The sequence below is a fragment of the Myxocyprinus asiaticus genome, chromosome 48, assembly GCF_019703515.2.
Source record: "Myxocyprinus asiaticus isolate MX2 ecotype Aquarium Trade chromosome 48, UBuf_Myxa_2, whole genome shotgun sequence".
Taxonomy (NCBI): Eukaryota; Metazoa; Chordata; class Actinopteri; order Cypriniformes; family Catostomidae; genus Myxocyprinus; species Myxocyprinus asiaticus.
Window position 1 is genome coordinate 28,623,323 of NC_059391.1, and position 27,836 is coordinate 28,651,158.

The following is a 27,836-nucleotide window of genomic DNA, read 5'->3' on the forward strand; positions in this document are numbered from 1 at the left end:
ATAGATGATAGATAGATAGATAGATAGAAAGAAATGAGTGATAGATGATAGATAGATAGATAGATAGATAGAAAGAAATGAGTGATAGATGATAGAAAGAAATGAGTGATAGATAGATAGATAGAAAGAAATGAGTGATAGATAGATGATAGATAGATAGAAATGAGTGATAGATGATAGATAGATAGATAGAAAGAAATGAGTGATAGATAGATAGATAGAAAGAAATGAGTGATAGATAGATAGATAGATAGATAGAAAGAAATGAGTGATAGATAGATAGATAGATAGAAAGAGAAATGAGTGATAGATAGATAGATAGAAAGAAATGAGTGATAGATAGATAGATAGATAGATAGAAAGAAATGAGTGATAGATAGATAGATAGATAGAAAGAAATGAGTGATAGATAGATAGATAGAAAGAAATGAGTGATAGATAGATAAATATAGATAGAAAGAAATGAGTGATAGATAGATAGATAGATAGAAAGAAATGAGTGATAGATAGATAGATAGATAGAAATGAGTGATAGATGATAGATAGATAGATAGAAAGAAATGAGTGATAGATAGATGATAGATAGAAAGAAATGAGTGATAGATAGATGATAGATAGATAGAAAGAAATGAGTGATAGATAGATAGATAGATAGAAAGAAATGAGTGATAGATAGATAGATAGAAAGAAATGAGTGATAGATGATAGATAGATAGATAGAAAGAAATGAGTGATAGATAGATGATAGATAGAAAGAAATGAGTGATAGATAGATAAATGATAGATAGATAGATAGATAGATAGATAGATAGATAGATAGAAATGAGTGATAGATGATAGATAGATAGATAGAAAGAAATGAGTGATAGATAGATAGAAAGAAATGAGTGATAGACAGATGATAGATAGATAGATGCAAGAGAGAAAGAGACAGAGAGGAATACAATTATGGTCTTTTGTGGGTTTGTTTACATTTGAATTTTTTACATTTGGTGTTTGAACTTTCCATTAGTGTAAGTCTATGGGATTTTGGGGGTATTTGATCGTCCGCTGTGCGAGCACCATCATTCCAATGAGTTAGAAAATTAATAGCAAACTGGGTCAGAACAAGTCTGAAGGTCTGTGCCGAGTTTGGTGGAAGTAGCTTAAAAGCTCTAGGATGAGTAACAGTCAGAAATGTTGGTGTTGGTTTAAGGGATTTAAAAAAATAAATAAAAAAATCTGGAGCCAAAACTTTTATAAAACAAACACTCAGCATTTCAAATCTACAGGAATTTGCTGAGCTTTCTCTGTAGTTCTGCTGAAGTTGTTTCTATGTGGACATGTTCATTATGTCATAAGTTATTGTTCGGCTCCTGTCATGTGAAGTTCTCTGTTTGTGTGTTTTGATCCTGTAAACAATCTGCTTGTGTGTTGTAGTGGCTCATGAGGTTTGGGAAGAGATGGTGAACGCCTGCTGGTGTGGACTGTTAGCTGCGCTCTCACTTCTACTAGATGCCAGGTACTACACACACACACACACACACTTTGTTTTTAAACATATTAAGCCATTCACATCAAACAATGCATTTAATTAAGCTTTACACTGAAGTAGTCAGAGTAATGCTAAGGAAACTGTTGCGATTATGTTAACGCAGCTAATTATCCCGAAGAGCGAATTGTATATCCGCTGGCTCTATTGATGATATTTGATGTTTGTTCATGCCAGTACGGACGAGACGGCCACAGAGAACATCCTGAAGGCGGAGCTGTCTATGGCATCATTGTGCGGGCGACTGGGTTTGGTGACTCCACGTGATGCTTTTATTACTGCAATCTGTAAAGCGTCTCTCCCACCTCACTACGCCCTGACCATCCTGAGCAGCAACGCCACCAACCTCTCCAATAAAGGTACATGAGAGTGAAAGAGATTTAGTTTTACTAAGCTCATTAATATTCTTTATTTCCTTTGCATCAATGGACAATTTTTGTTTCATTTTTACTGCATTTTAGTATTATTTTTTGATTCATAATGGAAGCCTGATTTCGTCAGTGTTTCCATTTGCATTGCTGTTTGTTTTTAGTGGATTTAGCATATTAAATCAGTAAAATTGCCTCACCTGAGTGGGAAGATGACATGAAGCGATGGCCTGACCTTATTTACATTGATATCTACTTTGAGTTGTATTGACACTCATCAGCTGCACAGTCTAGACTCAACTCATTTTTACACCAACTGACACTTAAAAAATGGTTGTTGTTCTCTGTCTGGATCAGAGTATGTGAGTGGAATGGAGCGGCAACAATTTCCTCTCCGCACTCAAAGTATTATTTAATCGCTCCAGCTCCACTCCGGGTTGTCCATTTCCCGCTCCCCGCTCCCTCCCCTCTCGACACTCACTGATAAGAGAAACCTCACTCTGTGTTCACTCCATGGCAAAAGTTGCACCTAACTATCATTCCACTATAAAGTTACTGCAGTATGCTTTTAAAATAAATACGAAAAATAAAAACACACTACTAGGAGAAAAGCTACAATGTGCTTTATTGGAGCACTAGCATTATCCAAAGTCTATATTAAATTATTTATAATAGCTTACTTTTGAAACATGTCAGCAAAATTCTCTGGATTTAATAAATTACCAAACAACAACATTTAAATTAAATAAATAAATTACAAAAAAAAAGATTTTTTTTTTTTTATCAAAATGAAGAAAAAAAAAACCATAAATTAAATCAAATGAATAAATTACCTTTTTTTAATTATTATTAAATAAATTGCCAAAAAAATAAACAATAAAAAAATAAATCAAATGAATAAATGACAAAAAAAAATAAAAATAATATTTAAATTCAATAAATAAATTACCAAACAAAGAAATATATATATAGTAGCAATAAATAAATAAATAAAATTAATAAATTACCAAAAACAAAAAACAACAACCATTAAATAAATAAATGACCAAACAAAAACAAAAATATTACCAAAACGAAAAAAATAAAATAAAATGAATAAATTACCAAACAATATATAAATATATATATATATATATATATATTAGAAATATGTATATTATATATACTACTATTATTGCCTTTTCTTTATTTAATTTATAAATTAACCTTGCCCTATAAATCTGTGTTCATTTCTATTTAATACAGGACATGATACAGTTGAGATGGCGATGCATTAAATAAGAATGATATGATTTTTCAAATATTTTAATAGGGGAGAGAGAGAGATTTGTATTATATAAGGGATAAAGTAGAGTCAGCCAGTTGTTATTGTAAAATAAACCCTGACAGGGTGATCAGGACCCCGATGCGAAGCGGAGTACTCTGAAGGGATTTATTTTGCGATAACAACCGGCTGACTGTACTTTATCCTTCTTATTACAAAGCTACTAACCAAATAAATAAATATATGGACATAAAAGATTGATTTGCGTTGAAATTATGTAAATTATGTGAGAAGAATAAATTGCTGAACAGCTGAGATCCACCGCGGGATTGCATCTGAGTTCTGTTGGATTGTGTTTCGTAATTAGAGACCGTCTGACTTCTCATTATGCATCTTCTTATTCAAGACTACTTGCCAATTAAATAAATAAATGGACATGAAATATTGATTTGAGATCAAATTATTTTACTAACTTACTTGTAGAGATCGCAGAGTAATCCGAGAAGCTGGAGAGATGACTGAGAAGTCTCAACTTCCGGATATGCAGTTGTAACTCAGAAATATCAGACCACTAGATGGCGCCATTGACCAATCAGAATTTAGTATTTCAAAGCGCCATGCAATAATTACATTTGGATCTTCTTCCCACATGTGAACAGGCATTATTGTGTTTTTAGATGTATGCCTTTTGAGATTCCACAACAAACCTTTGCTCGTGGCAATCACCTCCCCACTTGGGTGCTCCTTAGCTGTCATTACTTTGCAGTATACGGCAGTTGAAGGCAAGCTTTACTCAGTAAGTGGGAGCAAGCGTGAACACATGGAATACAGAGAGTGAATGTGACAGTAACCCTCGCACGGGAGATCCAGTATAACCAAGTGCTGCTTCTCGTTAATGGCGATGCATTTTATTTTATTTTTGTTCAGTGTTATTCAATGTTAACCTAGCCGAAAGCCTTAAGAGCCTGTGTGTGCATTTAAGTGTATGTTGATTTAATGTGTGTGTGTATGTGTGTGTGTGTGTGTGTAGTGTACTCTATCCAGGGTCAAAGTGTACAAATGGTCAGTCCGTCAAGTGAGTCTCACCAGCAGGTGGTGGCAGTGGGTCAACCGCTTGCTGCACAGCCACAGGGGACAGTGGTGGTAAATTGCATCCTGACACATAATTTTTACAGACTATAGACTTATTTTAACAATTTAACCCTAATCCATTGTGCATATAAATAGATTTTTGGCTTATGCCAATTTCAGAGGAATTTTGAAAAGTTAGTCGAGATTAATAATCCAAGACGTCTGTCTCTTTCTGCTTTCATTTCTCTCAGCTCACAGCGAAAAACATTCAGTGTATGCGGACGCTGTTGAATTTGGCTCACTGTCACGGTGCTTATCTGGGAACCTCTTGGCAGCTGGTTTTAGCCACACTACAGGTACACACACACACTTCTTGACCTTTTATTTACAGCATTTGGCATCGTTTAGACATTTGATGTGAACCATGTTTCCTCACATGTGTGTCTCTTTTAGCATCTGGTTTGGATTCTGGGTCTGAAACCGGCTGTTGGTGGAGTTCTGAAACCTGGACGGGCTGTGGAGGGTCCCAGCACGGTGTGAAAGATACAATATCAGCCCCTCTCAGCTCACTTTACACTCTGGCTGTCTCAAAACCTAGTGAGGAGCATTTTGTGGGCATCATTGGAGTCAGCTGAATTTTTGGCTATCGATGCGCCACTTTGGAGTTAGAACGTACCAAAAATGATGACCTAAAATCAGGGTTCCCACGCGTCCTGGAAATCCTGGAATTTTGCAGTTTTCCAGTCATGAAGAAGTCATGGAAAATGAGAATAATGCCTACATTTTTCTAAATGTCCTGGAAAATAATTATTTGTCCTAGAAAATATTTTAGTATAATAAAACTGTTTGATTGTGTCGCTTACATAGTTTTTGTAACGTGTACAAGTATTAATATAGTTTTCTGTACCTAACCCTTTTTAAAGGTGGTAGCATGGTGATGATGCGGCCATTACACCTCAGTATGTAAAATAATTTTCAATAATTCCACGATCGTAGTACGCTTATACACTATATTGCCAAAAGTATTCGCTCATCTGCCTTTAGACGCATATGAACTTAAGTGACATCCCATTCTTAATCCATAGGGTTTAATATGATGTCGGCCCACCCTTTGCAGCTATAACAGCTTCAACTCTTCTGGGAAGGCTTTCCACAAGGTTTAGGAGTGTGTTTATGGGGATTTTTGACCATTCTTCCAGAAGCGCATTTGTGAGGTCAGACACTGATGTTGGACGAGAAGGCCTGGCTCGCAGTCTTCGCACTAATTCATCCCAAAGGTGCTCTATCGGGTTGAGGTCAGGACTCTGTGCAGGCCAGTCAAGTTCTTCCACACCAAACTCGCTCACCCATGTCTTTATGGACCTTGCTTTGTGCACTGGTGCGCAGTCATGTTGGAAAAGAAAGGGCCATCCCCAAACTGTTCCCACAAAGTTGGGAGCATGGAATTGTCCAAAATCTCTTGGTATGCTGAAGCATTCAGAGTTCCTTTCACTGGAACTAAGGGGCCAAGCCCAGCTCCTGAAAAACAACCCCACACCATAATCCCCCCTCCACCAAACTTCACAGTTGGCACAATGCAGTCAGACAAGTACCGTTCTCCTGGCAACCGCCAAACCCAGACTCGTCCATCAGATTGCCAGATGGAGAAGCATGATTCGTCACTCCAGAGAACGCATCTCCACTGCTCTAGAGTCCAGTGGCGGCGTGCTTTACACCACTGCATCCGACGCTTTGCATTGCACTTGGTGATGTATGGCTTGGATGCAGCTGCTCGGCCATGGAAACTCATTCCATGAAGCTCTCTACGCACTGTTCTTGAGCTAATCTGAAGGCCACATGAACTTTGGAGGTCTGTAGCGATTGACTCTGCAGAAAGTTGGCGACCTCTGCGCACTATGCACCACAGCATCCGCTGACCATTTTACGTGGCCTACCACTACGTGGCTGAGTTGCTGTCATTCCCAATCGCTTCCACTTTGTTATAATACCACTGACAGTTGACTGTGGAATATTTAGTAGTGAGGAAATTTCACGACTGGACTTGTTGCACAGGTGGCATCCTATCACAGTACCATGCTGGAATTCACTGAGCTCCTGAGAGCGGCCCATTCTTTCACAAATGTTTGTAGAAGCAGTCTGCATGTCTAGGTGCTGCATTTTATACACTTGTGGCCATGGAAGTGATTGGAACACCTGAATTCAATTATTTGGATGGGTGAGCGAATACCTTTGGCAATATAGTGTATATAAAAGATGGCGCTGCGGATGGCAGCCTTAGTGTGGAGCTCTCCAATTCTTTTGTTGTTTTTGTTTGTTTGTCCTGTGTTTAGTAATTTTTTTCCAATCAGTTTTACCAGGGATGAACTGCTGAACATTCGGGCAGCACATCCCAGACAATCTTCTCCCATTTTTTTGACTATTCTGACGTTTTGCTGGACATTTTAGTCAGAGGCGAGGCTGTGTTGCTCAAGCTCACTGTGAGACGCAAGCAAGGGAAGCTTGACCAGCGCAGCTTTCGAACAGTGCTGACGAGTATTCATCTTGCGAATCTCTGCTCTCTTCCTAACAAAATGGACGAACTACATGTCCTCACCCGTACAAACAAGGACTTTTCAAACTCTGCTGCCTTGTGCTTCACAGAAACCTGGCTGAGTGAAGCCTTTTCGGACAGCGTGTTACATCTGCCGGGCTTCCAGCTGTTCAGAGCGGATTGCATCGCGGAGTTAACGTGGAAAATGAGTGGTGGTGGAACATGCTTTTAAATCAATGAAAGTTGATGTACAGATGTAACAATGTTAAAGAAGATGTGCTGTCCTAATTTGGAAGCGCTCTTTATCAAACGTAAGCCTTTCTACTCACTGCGGGAGTTTTCCTCGTTTATTCTGGTGAGTGTTTATATTCCTCCACAAATGTGTGTGAGCGCAGCACTGCAGCTGGCTGATCAGATCACACACACGGGACAACAACACCCGGACTTACTTATTATTATTGTCTGTGATTTTAACAAAGCCAACCTCACCTGTGAACTGCCAAAATACAGATAGCACATTACATGCCCCACCAGGGATAGAAATATACTGGATCATTGCTACACAACAATAAAGGATGCATATCACTTTGTCCCTAGAGCAGCTTTGGGACTCTCTGATCACTGTCTGGTTCATCTTCTTCTGACCTACAGGCAGAAACTAAAATCAGTTAAACCTGTAATAAGGACCAATGAAGCAGAGCTGGAACTACAAGCCTGCCTTGACTGTACTGATTGGAGTGTTTTGAAACTGCAGACATCAATCTGGACGAGCTCACAGATACTGTGACATCGTATATCAGTTTCTGTGAGGATATGTGCATTCCTTCTAGGACTTATTTAACGTTCAACAATGACAAACCATGGTTTACAGCAAAACTCAGACAGCTTCGTCAGGCCAAAGAGGATGCATACAGAAGTGGGTATAAAATCTTGCACAGTCAGGCCAGAAACACACTGACAAAAGATATTAGAGTGGTTAAAAAAAAAGCTATGGCTCCACCATCATCCCTGTCCCAATGAAACCCAAAATCACAGGACTTAATGACTACAGACCCGTCACTGATGTCTGTGGTCATGAAGTCATTTGAAAGACTGTTGTTGGCCCACCTGAAGAACATCACTGGACCCTTTCTGGATCCCCTTCAATTTGCTTATCAAGCAAACAGGTCTGTGGATGATGCAGTCAACTTGGGATTGCATCATATCCTGCAACATCTGGACAGACCAGGGACATATGCAAGGATCCTTTTTGTGGACTTCAGTTTGGCTTTCAACACCATCATCCCAGCTATACTCCAGACTAAATTACACCAACTCTCTGTTCCCACCTCTATCACTCAGTGGATCACCAGCTTTCTGACAGATTGGCAGCAGTTAGTGAGACTGGGGAAATTCACTTCCAGCACATTTATGATCAGCACTGGTGTCCCTCAGGGATGTGTGCTCTCCCCACTACTCTTCTCCCTCTACACCAATGACTGCATTGTCAAGGACCCCTCTGTCAAGCTCCTGAAGTTTGCAGATGACACCACTGCCATCAGCCTCATCCGAGATGACGATGAGTCTGCATACAGAAGGGAGGTTGAACAGCTGGCTGTCTGGTGCAGTCAAAACAACCTGGAGCTGAACACGTGCAAAACGGTGGAGATGATTGTGGACTTTAGGAGACACACCCCAACACTGACCCCCCTCACCATTCTAAACAGCACTGTGGCAGCAGTGGAGACATTCAGGTTCCTGGGCACTACCATCTCACTGGACCTGAAGTGGGAGACACACAATGACTCCATTGTGAAAAAGGCCCAGCAGAGGCTGTACTTCCTTTGCCAGCTGAGGAAGTTCAACCTGCCATAGGCGCTGCTGATACAGTTCTACTCAGCAGTCACTGAGTCTGTCCTCTACACTTCAATAACTGTCTGGTTTGGTTCAGCTACGAAATCGGACATTAGAAGACTACAAAGGACAGTTCGGACTGCTGAGTGGATTATTGGTTGTCCCCCTGCCCTCCCTTCAAGAATTGTACACTTCCAGATTGAGGAAAAGGGCTGGTAAAATCATTCTGGACCCCACACACCCTGCCCACTACCTTTTTGAACTCTTGCCTTCTGGCCGACGCTACAGAGCTCTGAGCACCAGAACCATCAGGCACAAGAACAGTTTTTTCCCTCAGACTATCCATCTCATGAACAGTTAAATTGCCCCATTGAGCAATAATTAATGTGCAATACACAGCTTAGTCTATTTATATTTATCAAACATATCCTAACTCTTCTGCCATTACATTCCTTTGCACTATCTGTATATAACAGATTTGTATGTATGTGTGTATATATATATATATATATATATATATATATGTGTATATATATATATATATATATGTGTGTATATATATATATATATATATATGTATGTATATATATATATATATATATATATATATATATATATGTATATGTATATATAATGTATATACATATATATATACACATATATATATATATATATATATATATGTATATACATATATATATATATATATATATATATATAGTATATATATATATATATATATATATATATATATATATATATGTGTATATATGTGTGTATGTATATATATATATATATACATATGTATACACATATATATATATGTATATATATGTATAAGTATATATATATATGTGTATATATGTGTATATATATATATATATATATATATATATATATATATATATATATATATATATATATATATATATATATATATATATATATATATATATATATGTGTATATACATATGTATATACATTATATATACATATGTATATACACATATATATATATATGTATATGTGTATATATGTATATACAGGTGCATCTCAATAAATTAGAATGTCGTGGAAAAGTTCATTTATTTCAGTAATTCAACTCAAATTGTGAAGCTCGTGTATTAAATAAATTCAATGCACACAGACTGAAGTAGTTTAAGTCTTTGGTTCTTTTAATTGTGATGATTTTGGCTCACATTTAACAAAAACCCACCAATTCACTATCTCAAAAAATTAGAATATTTTGACATGCCAATCAGCTAATCAACTCAAAACACCTGCAAAGGTTTCCTGAGCCTTCAAAATGGTCTCTCAGTTTGGTTCACTAGGCTACACAATCATGGGGAAGACTGCTGATCTGACAGTTGTCAAGAAGACAATCATTGACACCCTTCACAAGGAGGGTAAGCCACAAACACTGTTCACAGAGTGCTGTATCCAAGCATGTTAACAGAAAGTTGAGTGGAAGGAAAAAGTGTGGAAGAAAAAGATGCACAACCAACTGAGAGAACCGCAGCCTTATGATTGTCCAGCAAAATCGATTCAAGAATTTGGGTGAACTTCACAAGGAATGGACTGAGGCTGGGGTCAAGGCATCAAACACACACAGACATGTCAAGGAATTTGGCTACAGTTGTCGTATTCCTCTTGTTAAGCCACTCCTGAACCACAGACAACGTCAGAGGCGTCTTACCTGGGCTAAGGAGAAGAAGAACTGGACTGTTGCCCAGTGTTCCAAAGTCCTCTTTTCAGATGAGAGCAAGTTTTGTATTTCATTTGGAAACCAAGGTCCTAGAGTCTGGAGGAAGGGTGGAGAAGCTCATAGCCCAAGTTGCTTGAAGTCCAGTGTTAAGTTTCCACAGTCTGTGATGATTTGGGGTGCAATGTCATCTGCTGGTGTTGGTCCATTGTGTTTTTTGAAAACCAAAGTCACTGCACCCGTTTACCAAGACATTTTGGAGCACTTCATGCTTCCTTCTGCTGACCAGCTTTTTAAAGATGCTGATTTCATTTTCCAGCAGGATTTGGCACCTGCCCACACTGCCAAAAGCACCAAAAGTTGGTTAAATGACCATGGTGTTGGTGTGCTTGACTGGCCAGCAAACTCACCAGACCTGACCCCCATAGAGAATCTATGGGGTATTGTCAAGAGGAAAATGAGAAACAAGAGACCAAAAAATGCAGATGAGCTGAAGGCCACTGTCAAAGAAACCTGGGCTTCCATACCACCTCAGCAGTGCCACAAACTGATCACCTCCATGCCACGCCGAATTGAGGCAGTAATTAAAGCAAAAAGAGCCCCTACCAAGTATTGAGTACATATACAGTAAATGAACATACTTTCCAGAAGGCCAACAATTCACTAAAAATGTTTTTCTTATTGGTCTTATGATGTATTCTAATTTTTTGAGATAGTGAATTGGTGGGTTTTTGTTAAATGTGAGCCAAAATCATCACAATTAAAAGAACCAAAGACCTAAACTACTTCAGTCTGTGTGCATTGAATTTATTTAATACACGAGTTTCACAATTTGAGTTGAATTACTGAAATAAATGAACTTTTCCATGACATTCTAATTTATTGAGATGCACCTGTATATATATATATATATATATGTATGTATATGTATGTGTGTATATATATATATATATATATATATATATATATATGTATATATATATATATATGTGTATGTGTATATATATATATATATAATATATGTATATGTGTGTGTGTATGTATGTATGTACAAATACATGAATGTCATGAAATGTGACATATTTGGGACAATAAATGTTTAAATGCACAATTAATCAAATAAAAATCTCGATATGTCCAAGTGTAATTATTAAACCATAAAAGGCTGCGATTTAAATAAATACATGATCTACATGTGACGCGTGCTTCAAAATGAATGTGTGAAGCCGGCCGCTCATACACTGAAAACACATCATGATCATCTGTGTGTGTAGTAGATATCAGTGAGCGGAGCACTCCGAAGTGTGCAGCACATACAGACTATATATTTATTTTAATTAAATCACAGCTTTTTGGGGTTTAATAATCACACAGGGCCATGTAGCAAACTGCTTACCTGGAGGTGAGAAACTTTCCCTAAAAAACAAACAGAAACACCAAAATAAGATCTCGCTTTAAATGGATGCTTGAAATGGGGGAAAAAGATCACGTTTAATGTAATTAAATTATAATAATAATAATAATAATAATAATGTATTAAAGCAATACCTCAGATCTGTGATGTTCTGCTGCGCAGCACTTTATTTGACAATTTTAATGAAGCATGCTGGAGTCACGCGCACTTGCGTGCTCCATAAATGGCGCTCGCGACATTTGCATGAATAACAGACGCGCGTGTCAGGTGTGCAGCATATTTAGTGCTTATGAAGTACCGAATGCGAGATTAATGTCATCGAATTCGCTGAATTTCATTTAAATGTTTAATGCGACTTACACATCAATAGACACTTTATATTGTCAGCACAACATATACCATATTGTCATTTCACCCAGCCCTACCTTTAAATGCTGTTGTCTTGGAATACACTAAAATGAGATCACCTACAGTATGATGTGGACAAAAGGTGCCTGTGATGTCTTAGTATGCTGCTTACTAGATTTTGAGACACAGCCTTAAAGTCCACCTCGCATTGCCACACATTTCCATAAATTAAATCTGGAACATCTCGCTGTAGGTTTGACGTTGTTTATTTCTCCTCTTTGTCAGGTTTTGACGACAGCAGTGATGACTGATCTACCTGTCATTTCAAATATCCTCTCCAGACTATTTGAGAGCTCACAGTAAGAATTCACTATGTTTAATTCAAGTGCCTTTAAGAAATTACTTTATACACTTTAAAAATCCACTTTTATAATAGGTTAATTGTTACTTTTGTGTGTGTGTGTGCTTGTAGATACCTGGATGATGTTTCTCTGCATCACCTGATCAACGCTTTGTGCTCTTTATCTATGGAGGCCATGGAAATGGCCTACGGAAACAGCAAGGTATGTTCACCCTTTATCAAACAGCCTTTAGATATTTATGTATGTGGTATAATGTAAAAAGTACTTACATATACTCACAAAAAGACAAGTACTTACTTCACTCCTGGATATTGTGAGATTAAGTTTCGTTGTCTGTATTATGACGTCTCTTCTCATACGGTTAGGAGCCATCTCTGTTTGCGGTGGCCAAGCTTTTAGAGACGGGGCTGGTCAATATGGACCGGATCGAGATTCTGTGGAGACCGTTGACGGCTCATTTACTTGAGGTGAGACCAGAGACCAAACCCACATCAAAAACACAACACTGGTACACAGTTTAACTGGACCAGCGAGAGAACGGTGTTAAGTTCACCTCTGAAATAATATTAACTTTAGAGCTCATTTAATACTACTAATATCAGTAGAACTAATGCAACGTATGCAAGAGGTTATTTGACCTTTCTTGTTGTTCCTGCTTCAAGTCTCATCTGTCCCTGTCTGCTGTAACTTTCTTCTGTAGTTGTGTAATTGCTAAAGTAGTATTCATGTCCTCATATTGTCTTAATCCGTCTTTTTTTCCCTTCTCTGTCTCTTGGGACATGTCTGTTTTGTAGAAGGTAAGTTCTAAACTTTATTAATCTCTTTCTGATGAGCAACTTTGGCTCCTAACTTTTTTCATCCACCACCCTTTATGTAACGCATTATTGTCAAGTCCTTGTAACATTTCAAATGTTCCTGTCACTCTTATTCAAGCTGTGATTAAAGATGACCACATGATTTTGGTGTCATGTTACCAGCTGTCTTGCTACAAAGTTTTCATTTTTACATCCATACAAAACACCAATCTGTCATCTACACATTCCTATTCCAATAAGCACAAACACTGTCTCTTCTTTTTGATTTTACAAATCAGTGCGAAACATTTTGCTGAGACATTTGCATCATTTATGGATACTTAATGCTTAAATTTGCATAAGTATTTTTTAGTTCTGTATTGCATTGCTTTGCCTATTTTCTTTCTTTTGTATCATATGTATCACCCTCCATTTGTGATTTTACATTTTGTCCAGGTCATATTTCACCACAAAATCAAAGAAAGAAATAAGAATTTATATTTTACATAAAGATAATGTCCATTTTTGGGAATATTTAAGGCTTTTTTGCATTGTGACATTATTTTCTTAGGTCTGTCAGCATCCAAATAGTCGTATGAGGGAGTGGGGCGCGGAGGCCATCACAGCTCTGATTAAAGCCGGACTGTCTTACAAACATGATCCGCCACTGTCCCAAAACCAGGTAATAATTCTGATCTGACCTGATCGGAAAGTAGTGTGATTTTAAAATCTGTTCTTATTTTTTTATTTTTTATTTTATCCCCTTTCTCCCAGTTTGGAATGCCCAATTCCCACAACTAAGTAGGTCTTCGTGTGGCGTAGTGACTCACCTTAATCCGGGTGGCGGAGGACAAGTCTCAGTTGCCTCCGCTTCTGAGACCGTCAATCCGTGCATCTTATCACGTGACTCATTGTGCATGACACCGCGGAGACTCACAGCATGTGGAGGCTCATGCTACTCTCCGCGATCCATGCACAACTTACCACACGCCCCATTGAGAGCGAGAACCACTAATCACAACCACGAGGAGGTTACCCCATGTACCCCACACCCTCCCTAGCAACCGGGCCAATTTGGTTGCTTAGGAGACCTGGCTGGAGTCACTCAGCACACCCTGGATTCGAACTCGTGACTCCAGGGGTGGTAGTCAGCATCAATACTCGCTGAGCTACCCAGGCCCCCTTAAAATCTATTCTTAAACATGCAGCACACTGGAGAAAGCTCTGGCAGAGTGTTTGACAGATAGGAATGCAATCTATTTTGAGGGTGTGGCTAGAGCCAGGTCAGCGAATTGGATTTTCCGAAAGCCCAACTTGACACGCCTCTCTGAAATTGTCATTGGTTAATTGATGCCAGATGTGTAGGCACCTTAAAAGTTTAATTGACGTAGAATTAAAGTTGAAACAAATCTTGCTTAGTGATTGTACGGTGCTGTAACATATTGAACCAATCATCTTTCATCTTCAGAGACTGCAGTTGCTGCTTTTGAATCCTCTGAAGGAGCTTTCAAACGTGCTTCACACAGACATACGACAGAAACAACTGGAGTGTGTCCTTCAAATTCTACAGAACCAGGGAGATGGTCTCGGCCCGGGCTGGCCTCTGGTGCTGGGTGTCATTGGAGCCATCCGCAATGACCAGGGGTGAGACACACAGACTCGCTAAAATGGTTCTTGAAAGAAACATTGAATGTACTGCCTTCAGTAAATTCTTAAACTCACATTTGGTTTATTGGCCTTGAAGTGTCTAATGTGTCATGAACTCGTCTTTTTCTTCTTTAGTGAATCACTCATCCGAACAGCTTTCCAGTGCCTGCAGTTGGTGGTGACTGACTTCCTACCCACAATGCCTTGCATGTGCCTCCAGATTGTGGTGGATGTAGCCGGAAGCTTTGGTCTTCAAAACCAAGAGTTGAATATCAGCCTGACGTCCATAGGCCTGCTGGTGAGATGTTTATGTATCGATATTTATGATGGCATAGAATTATGTTGAAGGTTTTATTCATTTCATATATATATCATTCATAATAGCATTCTGAGATGGTATTCTTCTCACCACAATTGTACAGAGCGGTTTATCTGAGTTACCGTAGACTAACTGCCCTTCACTGGATGTTTTTTGTTTTTGGCACCATTCGGTGCAAATTCTAGAGTCTGTTGTGTGTGTAAATCCCAGGAGATCAGCAGTTACAGAAATACTCTTACCAGCCCGTCTGGCACCAACAATCATCCATACGATTATCTAATCAGTCAATCATGTATATGTAATCAAGCAGATATGGGTCAGGAGCTTCAGTTAATGTTCACATCATCCATCAGAATGAGGAACATTTTTTATCTCAGTGATTTGGACCATGGCATGATTGTTGGTGCCAGATGGGCTGGTTTGAGTATTTCTGTAACTGCTGATCTCCTGGGATTTTCACACACAACAGTCTCTAGAATTTACTCCGAATGGTGCCAAAAACAAAAAACATCCAGTGAGCAGCAGTTCTGTGGACGGAAATGCCTTGTTGATGAGAGAGGTCAACAGAGAATGGCCAGACTGGTTCGAACTGACAAAGTCTACGGTAACTCAGATAACCGCTCTGTACAATTGTGCTGAGAAGAATATCATTTTAGTATCCTATTCTGAGATGCGGGTTGGCACTGTTTTGGTGTCACAAGGGGAACCTACACAATATTAGGCAGGTGGCTTTAATGTTATGGCTGATCATACATATATATATATGTATGTGTGTATGTGTATATCTCTTTGCCTATGTGATGATATGTGAATAGGTGGGTGAATGGATGAATGATGGATAGATGGATGGATGATTTGTGGATGGATGGATGATTGGTGAATTGAGGTATGGATGGATGAATGGTTGATGGATGGGTCATTGGTTAAATGAAGGATAGATGGATGGATGATTTGTAAAATTAAGGTTGGATGGATGGATGATTGGTGGATGGGTGGGTCAATGGATAGATAATTGGACTGATGGATGGATGGATGGATGGATGACTGGTGGATCAATGGATGGAAGGACGTTGGATGGATGGTTAAATGATTACTGGATGGATGAATGAATGGATAATTGATGGATGGATGTACAGTTGATAGTTCGATGGATGGATAGAAGAATGATAATTATGGATGGATAATTGGATAGATGGAAGTATGGATGAATGATTAAAGTATGAGTGGATAGTTTAAGTCTCCCCCTCCCCGTCTGCAGTGGAACATCTCAGACTACTTCTTCCAAAGAGGTGAAACAATTACAGAGGTGCTGGAGAGAGAGGAAGCTGTTCTCTTGAAACAAGCTCAAGATAAAGGTGAACCTCTGAACCGACCGTTCCACCCTGCTCCACCCTTTGACTGCCTGTGGTTGTGCCTGTACGCCAAGCTGGGCGAGCTTTGCGTTGACCCGCGCCCGGCCGTGAGGAAAAGTGCCGGCCAGACGATGTTCTCCACCATTGCTGCTCATGGAACGCTGCTACAACCACCAACCTGGAACATTGTGGTTTGGAAGGTAGTGAATCAGACTGAATCAGTTTGTTCAAAATGCTTATGGCACTAAAACAGATGTCTATACTGGAAGCTAGTTATATACATGTTTAAAGATCAGCAAGATTCTCTTTAAACTGTTGCCCTGCCATGACAATAGTTGACCTAACAGAGAAAACTGATCAAATGTTTACGGTAATGTCCGGTATAGTGCCCCTTGTAACAAGGCTGAGAATGCAACAAGTGTCTAGCTTTTTGTTTGTAGAACACATTCGATCTGAGTGACCCCTTATGCTTTATTGTGCTAAAATGTTGTGCAACACTAAATCCTTTCTGCAGGTTCTTTTTCTTCTGCTGGACTGTGTAAGGAAGTCCTCCACCACAGCCGACAAGGAGAAGATCGAATCAGGGGGCGGCAACATCCTCATCCACCACTCACGCGACACAGCAGAGAAGCAGTGGGCGGAGACGTGGGTTCTGACACTCGCTGGCGTAGCTCGGATCTTCAACACTAGGAGATACTTGCTCCAGAATCTGGGTATGTGTTGACAGATCTTAGAGTCTTGACTTCTCACAGACAGATTTCAGAACTTGGTTCTAGATGTAAGATTGTTGCTTTCCCCCCAATGTGTCCCTGACAGGTGACTTCTTCAAAGCCTGGGAAGTTCTGTTGGATCACATCCAGTCCGCGGCCCTCAGCAAGAACAACGAAGTTTCCCTTGCAGCCCTCAAGAGCTTCCAGGAGATCCTACAGCTAGTCACACCCGTTAAAGATTTGGATAAACCAGACGCCCTTGGCGCTGTGGACATTCCCCCTGTCCTTCTGGAATCTCTCCAAATCACCGGGCCGGGAAGACCCCTAGTGCGATCTGATTCCCTCGCAGAGCGACTTGCCCAGCGCTACGTTGCCCAACTTCAGCTTCCGCCCCCTGGAGAGGAGCAGGATGACTGTGCCCTCTGGTGGTCAGCCTGGAACACGTGGTACTTGATAGGCACAGAGTGCACGCGGCCCCCTAGTGGTGGAACTGATAAGCTAGCATTTATACCCAGTCAGCCTTTCCTGACGGCGTTAATACAGATTTTTCCAGCGTTGTACCAGCACATCGCGGGAGGTTTTAGCATGGATGATCTAAAGAAGCTAGGGGTGATACTGCATGGGGCTGTGTCGGTCCCCATAAGCTCTGACGCTTCGCCGTTCATCTTGCCCTCTTACACTGAGGCGGTGCTCACTAGTCTACAGGAAGCTGTGCTGACTGCCCTCGACGTCTTACAGAAGGTATGTAGTGCGTTAAAAATGAAGTGAAACAAGTGCTACTGGCATTGTACGGCATTAAGAATTGAGTTGAGAAGGCCCGTTACATTTTTAGAGATACTTTAGAGAGACTAAAGGCTTTGGTGTACTTAGTTTTTCTGCGTTCCGGGTCATCTTGCGAACAGTCCTGCACTCAGCCTTTCAAAGTATACTCTTTTGACCAGAAGTGAATACGGAAGCGTTAGAAGCATGCGCACAATGACAGCTTTGTGATACTCTTTTATTACAGTCAACGGCATGCACATAAGCCGACGATATGCACAGACGAAAACTGCCTGCGTGTCGAGAAAATCTGGGCCACAAGCGGACAGTTCGCACAGACTGTGCTGATTACAAAATTTGTGTCACGCATTTGACAACCCAAGTATGCTTTGGCCTTAATTGACACTTTGTCTGCATTTTTATTTCAGGCGATTTGTGTGGGTTCTGAGAATCTACAGGTGATGTATCCTGTCATCTTTGAACAGCTACTGCTCTTCGTGGAGTTTTCCTGTAAACCTCCTCAGTACGGGAAAATGGAGACCAAACATGTGGCCAATGCCAAATACAACCAGGTGAGTTTCTTCTGTTTTCTACCTCAGATGAGCGTCATTTCATTTTGTGATATGAAGCTCTTGGATTTTGTTTTGTTTGGTTTGGTTTCCTGCTGTTTGTCTCGATCAATGTCATTTTCTGATCCTAAAATCACACAACATTCATTTGTGTGTCAGTCTCCAGATCTGCTTGTTCAGGGAGTTGGGAGTGTTTTGGACCTTTGCTGACCAAGATTGTTTCAGTTTTGCTGGGTTTACTGCAGTATCTTTTGTCCTTTTGTCTTGTCTTGTTTGTGGTTCTTGGATTACAATATTTCAGTTGCTTTTCTTGAATAGTTTTGGTCTTTAGAATTAGTTTCAGTGGCTCATTTCTTCTTTCTCTGATGTCTTGGAAGATGTTTGACACTTTTAGTCATGTTTAATTACTTAAGACAAAACAGTTTCCTTTCTCATTCATGTATTTGTCTCTTTTTACTCTGGCAAATATTTTAACGATTTTAATTACAGTTTTAAACTATGGGTGGACGATATATTGGTTGTAACTATGAACCAACAGACACTTTTCTACCATTGGAAATTTTTAAATAATGTGTTTCGGTCATAATAGTGGAAAACTATTCCACGTAGTATGGAATGGGCATTCCAATCTTGTTTTTCAATATAAATGTGTATTTTTGAATATAAATAGTTTTTGACCAAACTTTTTAAGAGTATCTTGATTTTTTTGTTGTTGCTTATATCACCCACCAGTCCTTTAGACACTTTGGATAATTTATTTATTAATTTATTACATCAGGCGAGGAAATTAGTCTTCTCTTGTTCTTGATACGGATCTACTGTAGATCCAACTGTGAGTTCCTCCTCACTCTCACTGTTTTCCACTGTTTCCTCTATCTTTTTCTATACTTCCCTCTCAGCTCCACTTAACTCTTAAAGACAAACTTCTCTTTCATATTCTTATTCATCTGTTTTTCGCCATTCTTTTCCATCAGCCACATTCATTAATTAATGTGACTCAAAATGGCAAATAAACAACACTCAAGTGTTGCATTAAACACCTATTTGTTGCTGTTATTCCATGGAAATACCCGAGAACAGTATGTTGTAAAGTTTTGAAATTTGGCACACATGTAGAGGTAGGTCTAAACTTCAGTAATGCCAATTTTGGGGTCTTTATCTCTAACCCTCTAGCACCACCAATGTTTCATATTTTTGCATATGTTTTAGCATTTTTCACTTTTGAATTTTGTGCTATAGCTTTTTCTGTGTTCAGAATTGCATACAACTCTTACTTTTGTTGCACTTAACAATATGTATACTCTGCACAACTTACAAATGTTTTGTATTTATAGAAAGCACAGAATAGTTTCTACTTTTGCGAAAATGAGCACTATGATGTATCCTACAATGCAGTGCACTCTCAACCTGAGGTTAAATTGCATCTCAACAAAACCATTTTGCATAATTACGCAGAACTTTGTACATTTCGGAATATCTCGAACATTTATGCAGTGCTAACGAAAATCTCGACCGACTTGGAGGGCCTCGCAGAAATATGTTGAGTGATCACATCGATGGAGGTGAAACTTTCCACCCTGATCACAAGAATGGACGATGTTGAAAAACGAAAGAGAGTCGGACGAAAGAGAGCTACAGGCTAACCCGCCTGCTACCAACGCTTGTGGGAAAATTGAGAGGATATGGAAAATCGGAACAGGTGTAATAATGTTTGTTTCGTTGGAATTCCAGAGGGAAAGGAAGGTCAAGAAGATATGGTGAAGTTTTTGGACGGGCTTATTCCGAATTTGATCAACACAGCGGACCGCCAGCTCAAAATTGAGCATGCCCACAGAGTTTTTGGTCAGCTTCCCAGGCGGGTGACAGACCCCGATCTATCCTGGCAAGATTCTTGCGGTCGGCTGACAGAGACTTTGTTCTGCGAGCGACGAGGAATAAAGGCAAGTTGTGCTGGGAGGACCACAACATCATGGTTTTTCTGGACTTTGCTAGATCGACTCAAGCGAAGCGGGACGGATTCGAAGAGTGTAAGAAATTACTGCACCAACAGAAGGTGTTCTTCGCACTGCTTTTTCCTGCTAAGCTGAGAATTGACATCAAAGACGGTTGCAAGACTTTTACATGCCCACGCCAAGCTATAGTCTTCATTAAGTCGAAATCGTCAGCCTGTGGGGACATTAAAAAGCACTTATATTCTCACGCATTGGATGCCTTGCAGGATCAGGATGGCAGAGGTCCAGTCGATAGTGGCAGCGAGCTTCGTGAAGTAGCTCGGGAGATCCCAAACATTTATGCAGCTACCGGGGTGCTTCAGGGTTCAGTGCTTGGACCGCTCCCCTTCTCCATATACATATCATCACTAGGAGCATCATTCAGGCACATGGCTTTTCCTATCACTGCTATGCTGATGACACACAACTCTACCTCTCATTCTAGCCTGAAGATATGACGGTAGCAGCCCGAGTCTCAGCCTGCCTAGCAGACATTTCGTGTTGGATGAAAGATCACCACCTCCAACTCAACCTTGCTAAGACAGAGCTGCTTGTGCTTCCAGTGAGCCGAGCAATTCATCACAACTTCACCATTCTGCTAGACTCGTCAACGATTACACCATCCTGGACAGCCAGAAATCTCTGAGTTGTGTTTGACGATCAGTTGAACTTCACAGACCACATCGCAAGGACTGCCCGATCATGCAGAGTTGCCTTGTATAACATAAGGAAGATCAGGCCCTTCCTATCGGAGAATGCTACACAACTCCTCGTCTAAGCTCTTGTTCTATCCTGGCTGTACTATTGCAATGTTCTTCTGACAGGCCTTCCAGAATGTACTGTCAAACCTCTGCAACTGATCCAGAATGTGGCAGCGGGAGTGGTCTTCAACGAGCCCAAGAGAGCACACGTCACTCCTCTCTTAATCAAATTACACTGGCTGCCAGAGGTTGCTCACGTTAACTTCAAGGCATTGATGCTTGCTTACAGAACAACCATTAGCTCTGCACCCCACTATCTAAACTCACTACTTCAGACTTATGTGCCCACCAGAAGCCTGCGTTCTGCGGGTGAACGGCGCCTCGTGGTGCCATCTCATAGATTTCTCGTGAGCGTGCGTGGACCGTTGGATTTCTCGTGAGCGTGCGTGGACCGTTGGATTTCTCATGAGCATGCGTGGACCGTTGGATTTCTCGTGAGCGTGCGTGGACCGTTGGATTTCTCGTGAGCGTGCGTGGACCGTTGGATTTCTCGTGAGCATGCATGCTAGTTGGGATTGTTGTGTTTATAAGCAGCTGGGATCCTTCATGATATGGTTTTGGGCGGAGACTTCAATCTGATAATGGATCCGGTCCTTGATCATAGTGATGCAAAGGACCCTTTAGAGCAGCGCTACTCAACACGTGGCCCTCGAGCAATCTTTTGCGGCCCGTATTATGATATAATCATCAGAAATATGTTTATCGGCAGCCTATCAAATCTGTATGAATTGTGAGGTGTCCATTTTCATGAGGATTTACGCTAGTTCTCTACATTGCTGAATCAAGTTAGAGAGGGAATTCAACTGCAAGAGGATGTTATACAAATAGATACATAAAAACAACAAATAATATCTGAACATGGCTGATGTTATGAGAGTGGCGGTCGGTCTGCGCGCACGTTCATACACAGTACATGTGCGCTCACACGCAGTCTGTCAATCAAACATGCGCGCTCACAATCTCACTTGAGAGTTACACAACACACCATGAATCTGTCCAATCCCTTAAATAGCTCATCAGAGATATGTACTCGTCATGACAACAGTATTTACAGGAAAAAATAACAGTTTTTCCTGCAGTGACAGCATTGAGACGCCTTCACGCGAATGCTTTTTAGTGATCTACTTTGGTGCAAAACACTGGGGGTGAACAAATCTTTATGACTTCACTGAAGGATTTTTGGTGCTAATTTTGGATAAATCACTCTTGTTTTTGAACACATCTCTGGTGTATGTGATGTTGAACACTCATGGTGTCATCACAGTGACAACAGAACTGATCTATATCAGAAAATCGAACGGTTACAACTCTTATGATTAAAATAATTACTAAAAGGGATAGTTCACCCAAGAATGAAAATTCTCTCATTATTTACTCACCCTCATGCCATCACAGATGTGTATGACTTTCTTTCTTCTGCAGAACACAAATAAAGATTTTAAGAATATCTCAGCTCTGTAGGTCCATACAATGCAAGTCCATACAATGGTGTCCAGAACTTTGAAGCTCCAAAAAGCACATAAAGGCAGCATAAAAGTAATATATAAGACTCCAGTGGTTAAATCTCTGTCTTCAGAAGTGATATAATAGGAGTGGGTGAAAAACAGATCAATATTTAAGTCCTTTTTTACTATAAATCTCCACTTTCACTTTCACATCTGTACGCCACACGTGGTGCCTGTTTAGTTTCAATTTTTACATCTGAAAGTGAAAGTGGAGATTTATAGTAAAAAAGTCAAGAACTTAAATATTGTTATACACATCTGGGATGGCTTGAAGGTGAGAACATTTTCATTTTTAGGTGAACTATCCTGTTAACTATCATTCCAACATTCTTCCTATAAAAATGTTAACCTATAATTGTAAATATCTATATATATATAATCATTAAAATTATGAATGCGGCCCTCAAGGGTACAGGGATCCAGCTTTGCAGCCCTTGACCTTTCCGAAGTTGAGTAGCCCTCTACTTGTTTTCCTAAATTCACCACTAGGGGTGCTGTGACCAAACAAATGTTCTCACTCTTATGTTGCTTTTGTGTTGTTGTGTATTTGGCTCCTGTAATTGCTGTTCACAGCAGTATTTATCAAATGATACGGTCAGCATCAGACTATGTTTGAACATTTCAATAAAATGTTATGGAAGAATAATCAGTGTTGAAGTGGTTAAAGGTTTTCTTTATTTCTCTCTTTATTTCAGGCGGAGTGGGTTGCCTTAAACTATGTGCCGTTTGCGGAGCGATCTTTGGAGGTGGTTGTGGATTTGTATCATAAAACGGCGTGTCATAAAGCCATTATTAACGAGAAAGTCCTTCAGAACATTATCAAGGTATTCAGCTATGTTGATGACATTTATAAAGCTGACTAACCTCAACAATTATAAAAGGGCAGCTTTATTTATTCACAGCTTTAATCAAGATTTTTGGTTAAAATTTACATGAATGTTTAAGGGAAAATGGATGTTTATGTCATGCCACCATTTGTGTTTTTGCACCATTTTGAGCATCACGGTCATCCAATGAATTGTTGTTTGCTAAGCAACAGGCTTATCAGTGCATGTTTAAAAGCAGAGGAAAGTGCACATTAAACACATTAATTGTTCAAAGAAATGAATCCTGTCCTTGTCTCTTTAGACTCTGAGGATTCCTCTGGGTTTGAAATACGCCTGTCCTGCTGAGAGCACTTGCAAACTCGCCGTCTCCTCGCTACTCAAAGTGCTTTCCATTGGACTCCCTGTTGCCCGGCAACAAGCATCCTCAGGCAAATTTGACACCATGTGGCCAGAGCTGGCGAACGCCTTTGAGGACTTCCTGTTTACTAAAAGGTGCCCGACATTTACAGATCTCAATATGACGTCATGATACATAAAAATATCCTCTGTAAATCTAAATTTCTCTTGCTCTCGTGTTTCTCAGCACACCTCCTGATAATCTGTCCATTCAAGAGTTCCAGAAGAATGAAGCTGTAGATGTTGAGGTAATTTCATGTTCATCTAGATACTCAGATATTACTGCATAGTGAAACAAACTCATATAGATACAGAATTGGAAATCCAGAATTATTGCTGATAAATGCTGTTTAAACTAGATTTTAAAATAGCTATAAATTGATACATCAGACAGGACGATTAATCCGATGGTATTTGTCCATTTTGAGATTATCGAACGATAAATATGCCTAATTGGCCGACCAATCTACCGACAGCTTTGTCAATGGATAATGCACATATTCTGCACATTTTCACATATTTTTAGGTGATTTTTAGTACAAATGTGCTTAAATATATGTTTATTTAAATACAGAAATGATGTGCATTCAATCGTATTTTCTATCATTCAGTTGTGTTTTATGCATACAGTTGTTTATAAAAATAATATTTTTTGTTTATAGCACCTTTGGGGAAAGAAATTGAAGGAAAAAAAAACGTCCTAAAACCTGCTTTTACGAAACTAAAAAATACAGTTAGAAAATACTGAAACGGTTTCTGTCTATTTCACCCTTTGTTTGGATGATAATAGTTTAAACATGCAATAATTTGTATTTTTATAATGTATTTTCATAGTTTAATATTAAAAGCCTGGTTCCGGGACAATGCTAAAACAGTAAAATCAATATATAAAAGACATTTGCAAAAAATGTATTAACATAATGCATAAAAAAATAAAATAAAAAAAATGCAAAAATATACACCGATCAGCTACAACATTAAAAGCACCTGCCTAATATTCTGTAGGTCCCCCTCATGATGCCAAAACAGCACCAATTGTACAGAGCGGTTATCTGAGTTATGGTAGACTTTGTCATTTCAAACCAGTCTGGTCATTCTCTGTTGACCTCTCTCATCAACAAGGTGTTTCCGTCTGCAGAACTGCCGCTCACTGGATGTTTTTAGTTTTTGGCACCATTCGGAGAAAATTCTAGAGACTGTTGTGTGTGAAAATCCCAGAAATACTCAAACCAGCCCATCTGGCACCAACAATCATGCCACGGTCCAAATCACTGAGATCAAATTTTTCCCCATTCTGATGGTTGATGTGAACATTACCTGAAGCGATGCACTGCTGCTACATGATTGGCTGATTAGATAATCGCATGGATGATTGTTGGTGCCAGATGTTTGGAGGAAAAATGGTGAGGCCTGCAAGCTGAAGAACATCATCCCAACCGTGAAGCATGGGGGTGGCAGCATCATGTTGTGGGGGTGCTTTGCTGCAGGAGGGACTGGTGCACTTCACAAAATAGATGGCATCATGAGGAAGGAAATTTATGTGGATATATTGAAGCAACATCTCAAGATATCAGCCAGGAAGTTAAAGCTCGGTCGCAAATGGGTCTTCCAAATGGATGATGACCCCAAGCATACCTCCAAAGTTGTGGCAAAATGTCTTAAGGACAACAAAGTCAAGGTATTGGAGTGGTGATCACAAAGCCCTGACCTCAATCCGATAGAACATTTGTGGGCAGAACTGAAAAAGCGAGGATGTCTACAAACCTGACTCAGTTACACCAGTTCTGTCTGGAGGAATGGGACAAAATTCCAGCAACTTATTGTGAGAAGCTTGTGGAAGGCTACCCAAAATGTGTGACCCAAGTTAAACAATTTAAAGGCAATGCTACCAAATACTAACAAAGTGCATGTAAACTTCTGACCCACTGGGAATGTGATGAAAGAAATAAAAGCTGAAATAAATCATTCTCTCTACTATTATTCTGACATTTCACATTCTTAAAATAAAGTAGTGATCCTAACTAAAATATATTTTTAGTGTATAAATAAATGATATATCATCCTGCTTTATTTACAGAGTTTGCAGAGCCTTTGCGTTAATGAATTTCTTTTTTTGTCCTGTAGGTGGTGCATTTGATCAGCACTGAGATTTTACCTTTTGCCAACTTCATTCCCAAAGATTTTGTGGGTCGGATCATGAGAATGCTCAATAAAGGATCAATACACTCCCAGTCATCATCATTCACAGGTACAGAGTGAAGAAATATTAAAGTCATTACCTGATTTGGGAGTGTGACACATGTTCTTACAATTTGAGAGGTCTGTGTGTTTATGTACAGCTACAAGCAATTTAACAGTATTTATGGAAGTGGTATATCATTATACTGTTGCCTGACATGTCATTTCACTTGTCTCTAGTTAAATATATGTTTAAAGACAACATGAAACATTCTAACAAGTTTCTCAAGAAATTAAACTGTATTTGCCCAGAAAGATGATACAAATAATGTTTTAACAATACTTAACAAATCTTGTTGAACCACCTACATAGAGATCACAAAAAGTAATGTGAACAAGAATTTGTGTCTCCTCTCGTCCCCGTACAGAGGCTGAGATGGACATCCGTATGCGAGAGGAGTTCTCCAAGGTGTGTTTCGAAACGCTCCTGCAGTTCTCATTCAGTAATAAGGTATCGACGCCGCAGGAGGGCTACATCTCGCGAATGGCGCTATCAGTGCTGTTACAGAGAGCGCAGGACGTGCTGCGACGATACGTGGAGGACGAGAGACTCAGTGGATGCTGCCCGCTGCCCAGGTGAACACACGCGGGCGCTGCTCATCAAATGTTCCAAAACACTCTTAAATGAGTCAGTTGTGACAAATCTTTCTCATTACTGTTACGTGTAATTGCCATTATTGCCAATGATGATTCACATTACTGTAATAGACTGACTAACAGACACTTGTGTATTCAGTATGGAAGGAAAGTATTTTAATACCATTTACTTGATGGTTTTACCACTTGACATTAAAGGGGTCTTTACATACTGTACTCTTTATTTTATTATCAATGTTAGTAAATGATTTATATTTATTTGTTTGCACTAAAACTGTCTGAAATGCTCTGTTTTAAGATGTCCGGCCCTTTAAGACTTCAGTGTAAACGCCCACTGTTCTGATTGGCTAACATCGTGCAACCCCTTATATGCAACTATATTTAAAATGCAATCGGAAGAAAATGAACAAGCTTCACATTATAATTTATAAAACTAAATTTCAGGGTTAACACATAACGTACACCAAACACATTTCATCTGAATGTATCAAAATGTTCACTCAAGCACAGCAAATATAAAACAGTTATGACATTGAAAACATTTGTTAATGAAACTGTTTACTCACGGGTCTGGTAGTGTTTAACTGCCACATCTTTCAATAGCAGTTCATTTGCAAAGCTTGAATCATATTGTGACTGGTTCACAAGCAATCCACTCTGATATCAGACGAAAACATACAATCCACGCAAAAACTTTTCTGAATATGCAAATGTAATACAGTATACGCTGATGTTGAGTGTTTCAATCGGCTTCAACAGGCTAAAGCAAAGATGCTGGTCTTCACCGGAGCGACATCTCACATCTTCCGTGTTTGTTTTCACAGTCATTGACAGCAGCAGAATGAGAAAGTCGTGCTTGTACCGCTCTTAAATGGTAGCATACATCGCTGGAAATGCATCAAAATGATCAAAGATGTCCATCTAGTGCATGTGCACAAAAGACTTAA

The 27,836-nt window shown here is 39.6% G+C and overlaps 1 protein-coding gene across 1 annotated transcript in view; it reads left to right on the forward strand.

Moving 5' to 3' along the window:
* The window catches only part of LOC127437098 (protein MON2 homolog), a 60,496-nt gene that overhangs the window by 29,725 nt on the left and 2,935 nt on the right, over window positions 1-27,836 (forward strand). The window contains exons 13-32 of the mRNA XM_051691763.1: window positions 1,420-1,501; window positions 1,709-1,890; window positions 4,194-4,306; window positions 4,486-4,590; window positions 4,688-4,768; window positions 12,348-12,421; window positions 12,535-12,625; window positions 12,790-12,891; window positions 13,790-13,900; window positions 14,687-14,862; window positions 15,001-15,163; window positions 16,443-16,736; window positions 17,051-17,249; window positions 17,353-17,987; window positions 18,434-18,577; window positions 23,527-23,655; window positions 23,960-24,150; window positions 24,242-24,302; window positions 26,179-26,302; window positions 26,661-26,868. Coding sequence (XP_051547723.1) covers window positions 1,420-1,501; window positions 1,709-1,890; window positions 4,194-4,306; window positions 4,486-4,590; window positions 4,688-4,768; window positions 12,348-12,421; window positions 12,535-12,625; window positions 12,790-12,891; window positions 13,790-13,900; window positions 14,687-14,862; window positions 15,001-15,163; window positions 16,443-16,736; window positions 17,051-17,249; window positions 17,353-17,987; window positions 18,434-18,577; window positions 23,527-23,655; window positions 23,960-24,150; window positions 24,242-24,302; window positions 26,179-26,302; window positions 26,661-26,868 — 3,265 coding nt within the window. The remainder of the gene's footprint in view (window positions 1-1,419; window positions 1,502-1,708; window positions 1,891-4,193; window positions 4,307-4,485; window positions 4,591-4,687; window positions 4,769-12,347; window positions 12,422-12,534; window positions 12,626-12,789; window positions 12,892-13,789; window positions 13,901-14,686; window positions 14,863-15,000; window positions 15,164-16,442; window positions 16,737-17,050; window positions 17,250-17,352; window positions 17,988-18,433; window positions 18,578-23,526; window positions 23,656-23,959; window positions 24,151-24,241; window positions 24,303-26,178; window positions 26,303-26,660; window positions 26,869-27,836) is intronic.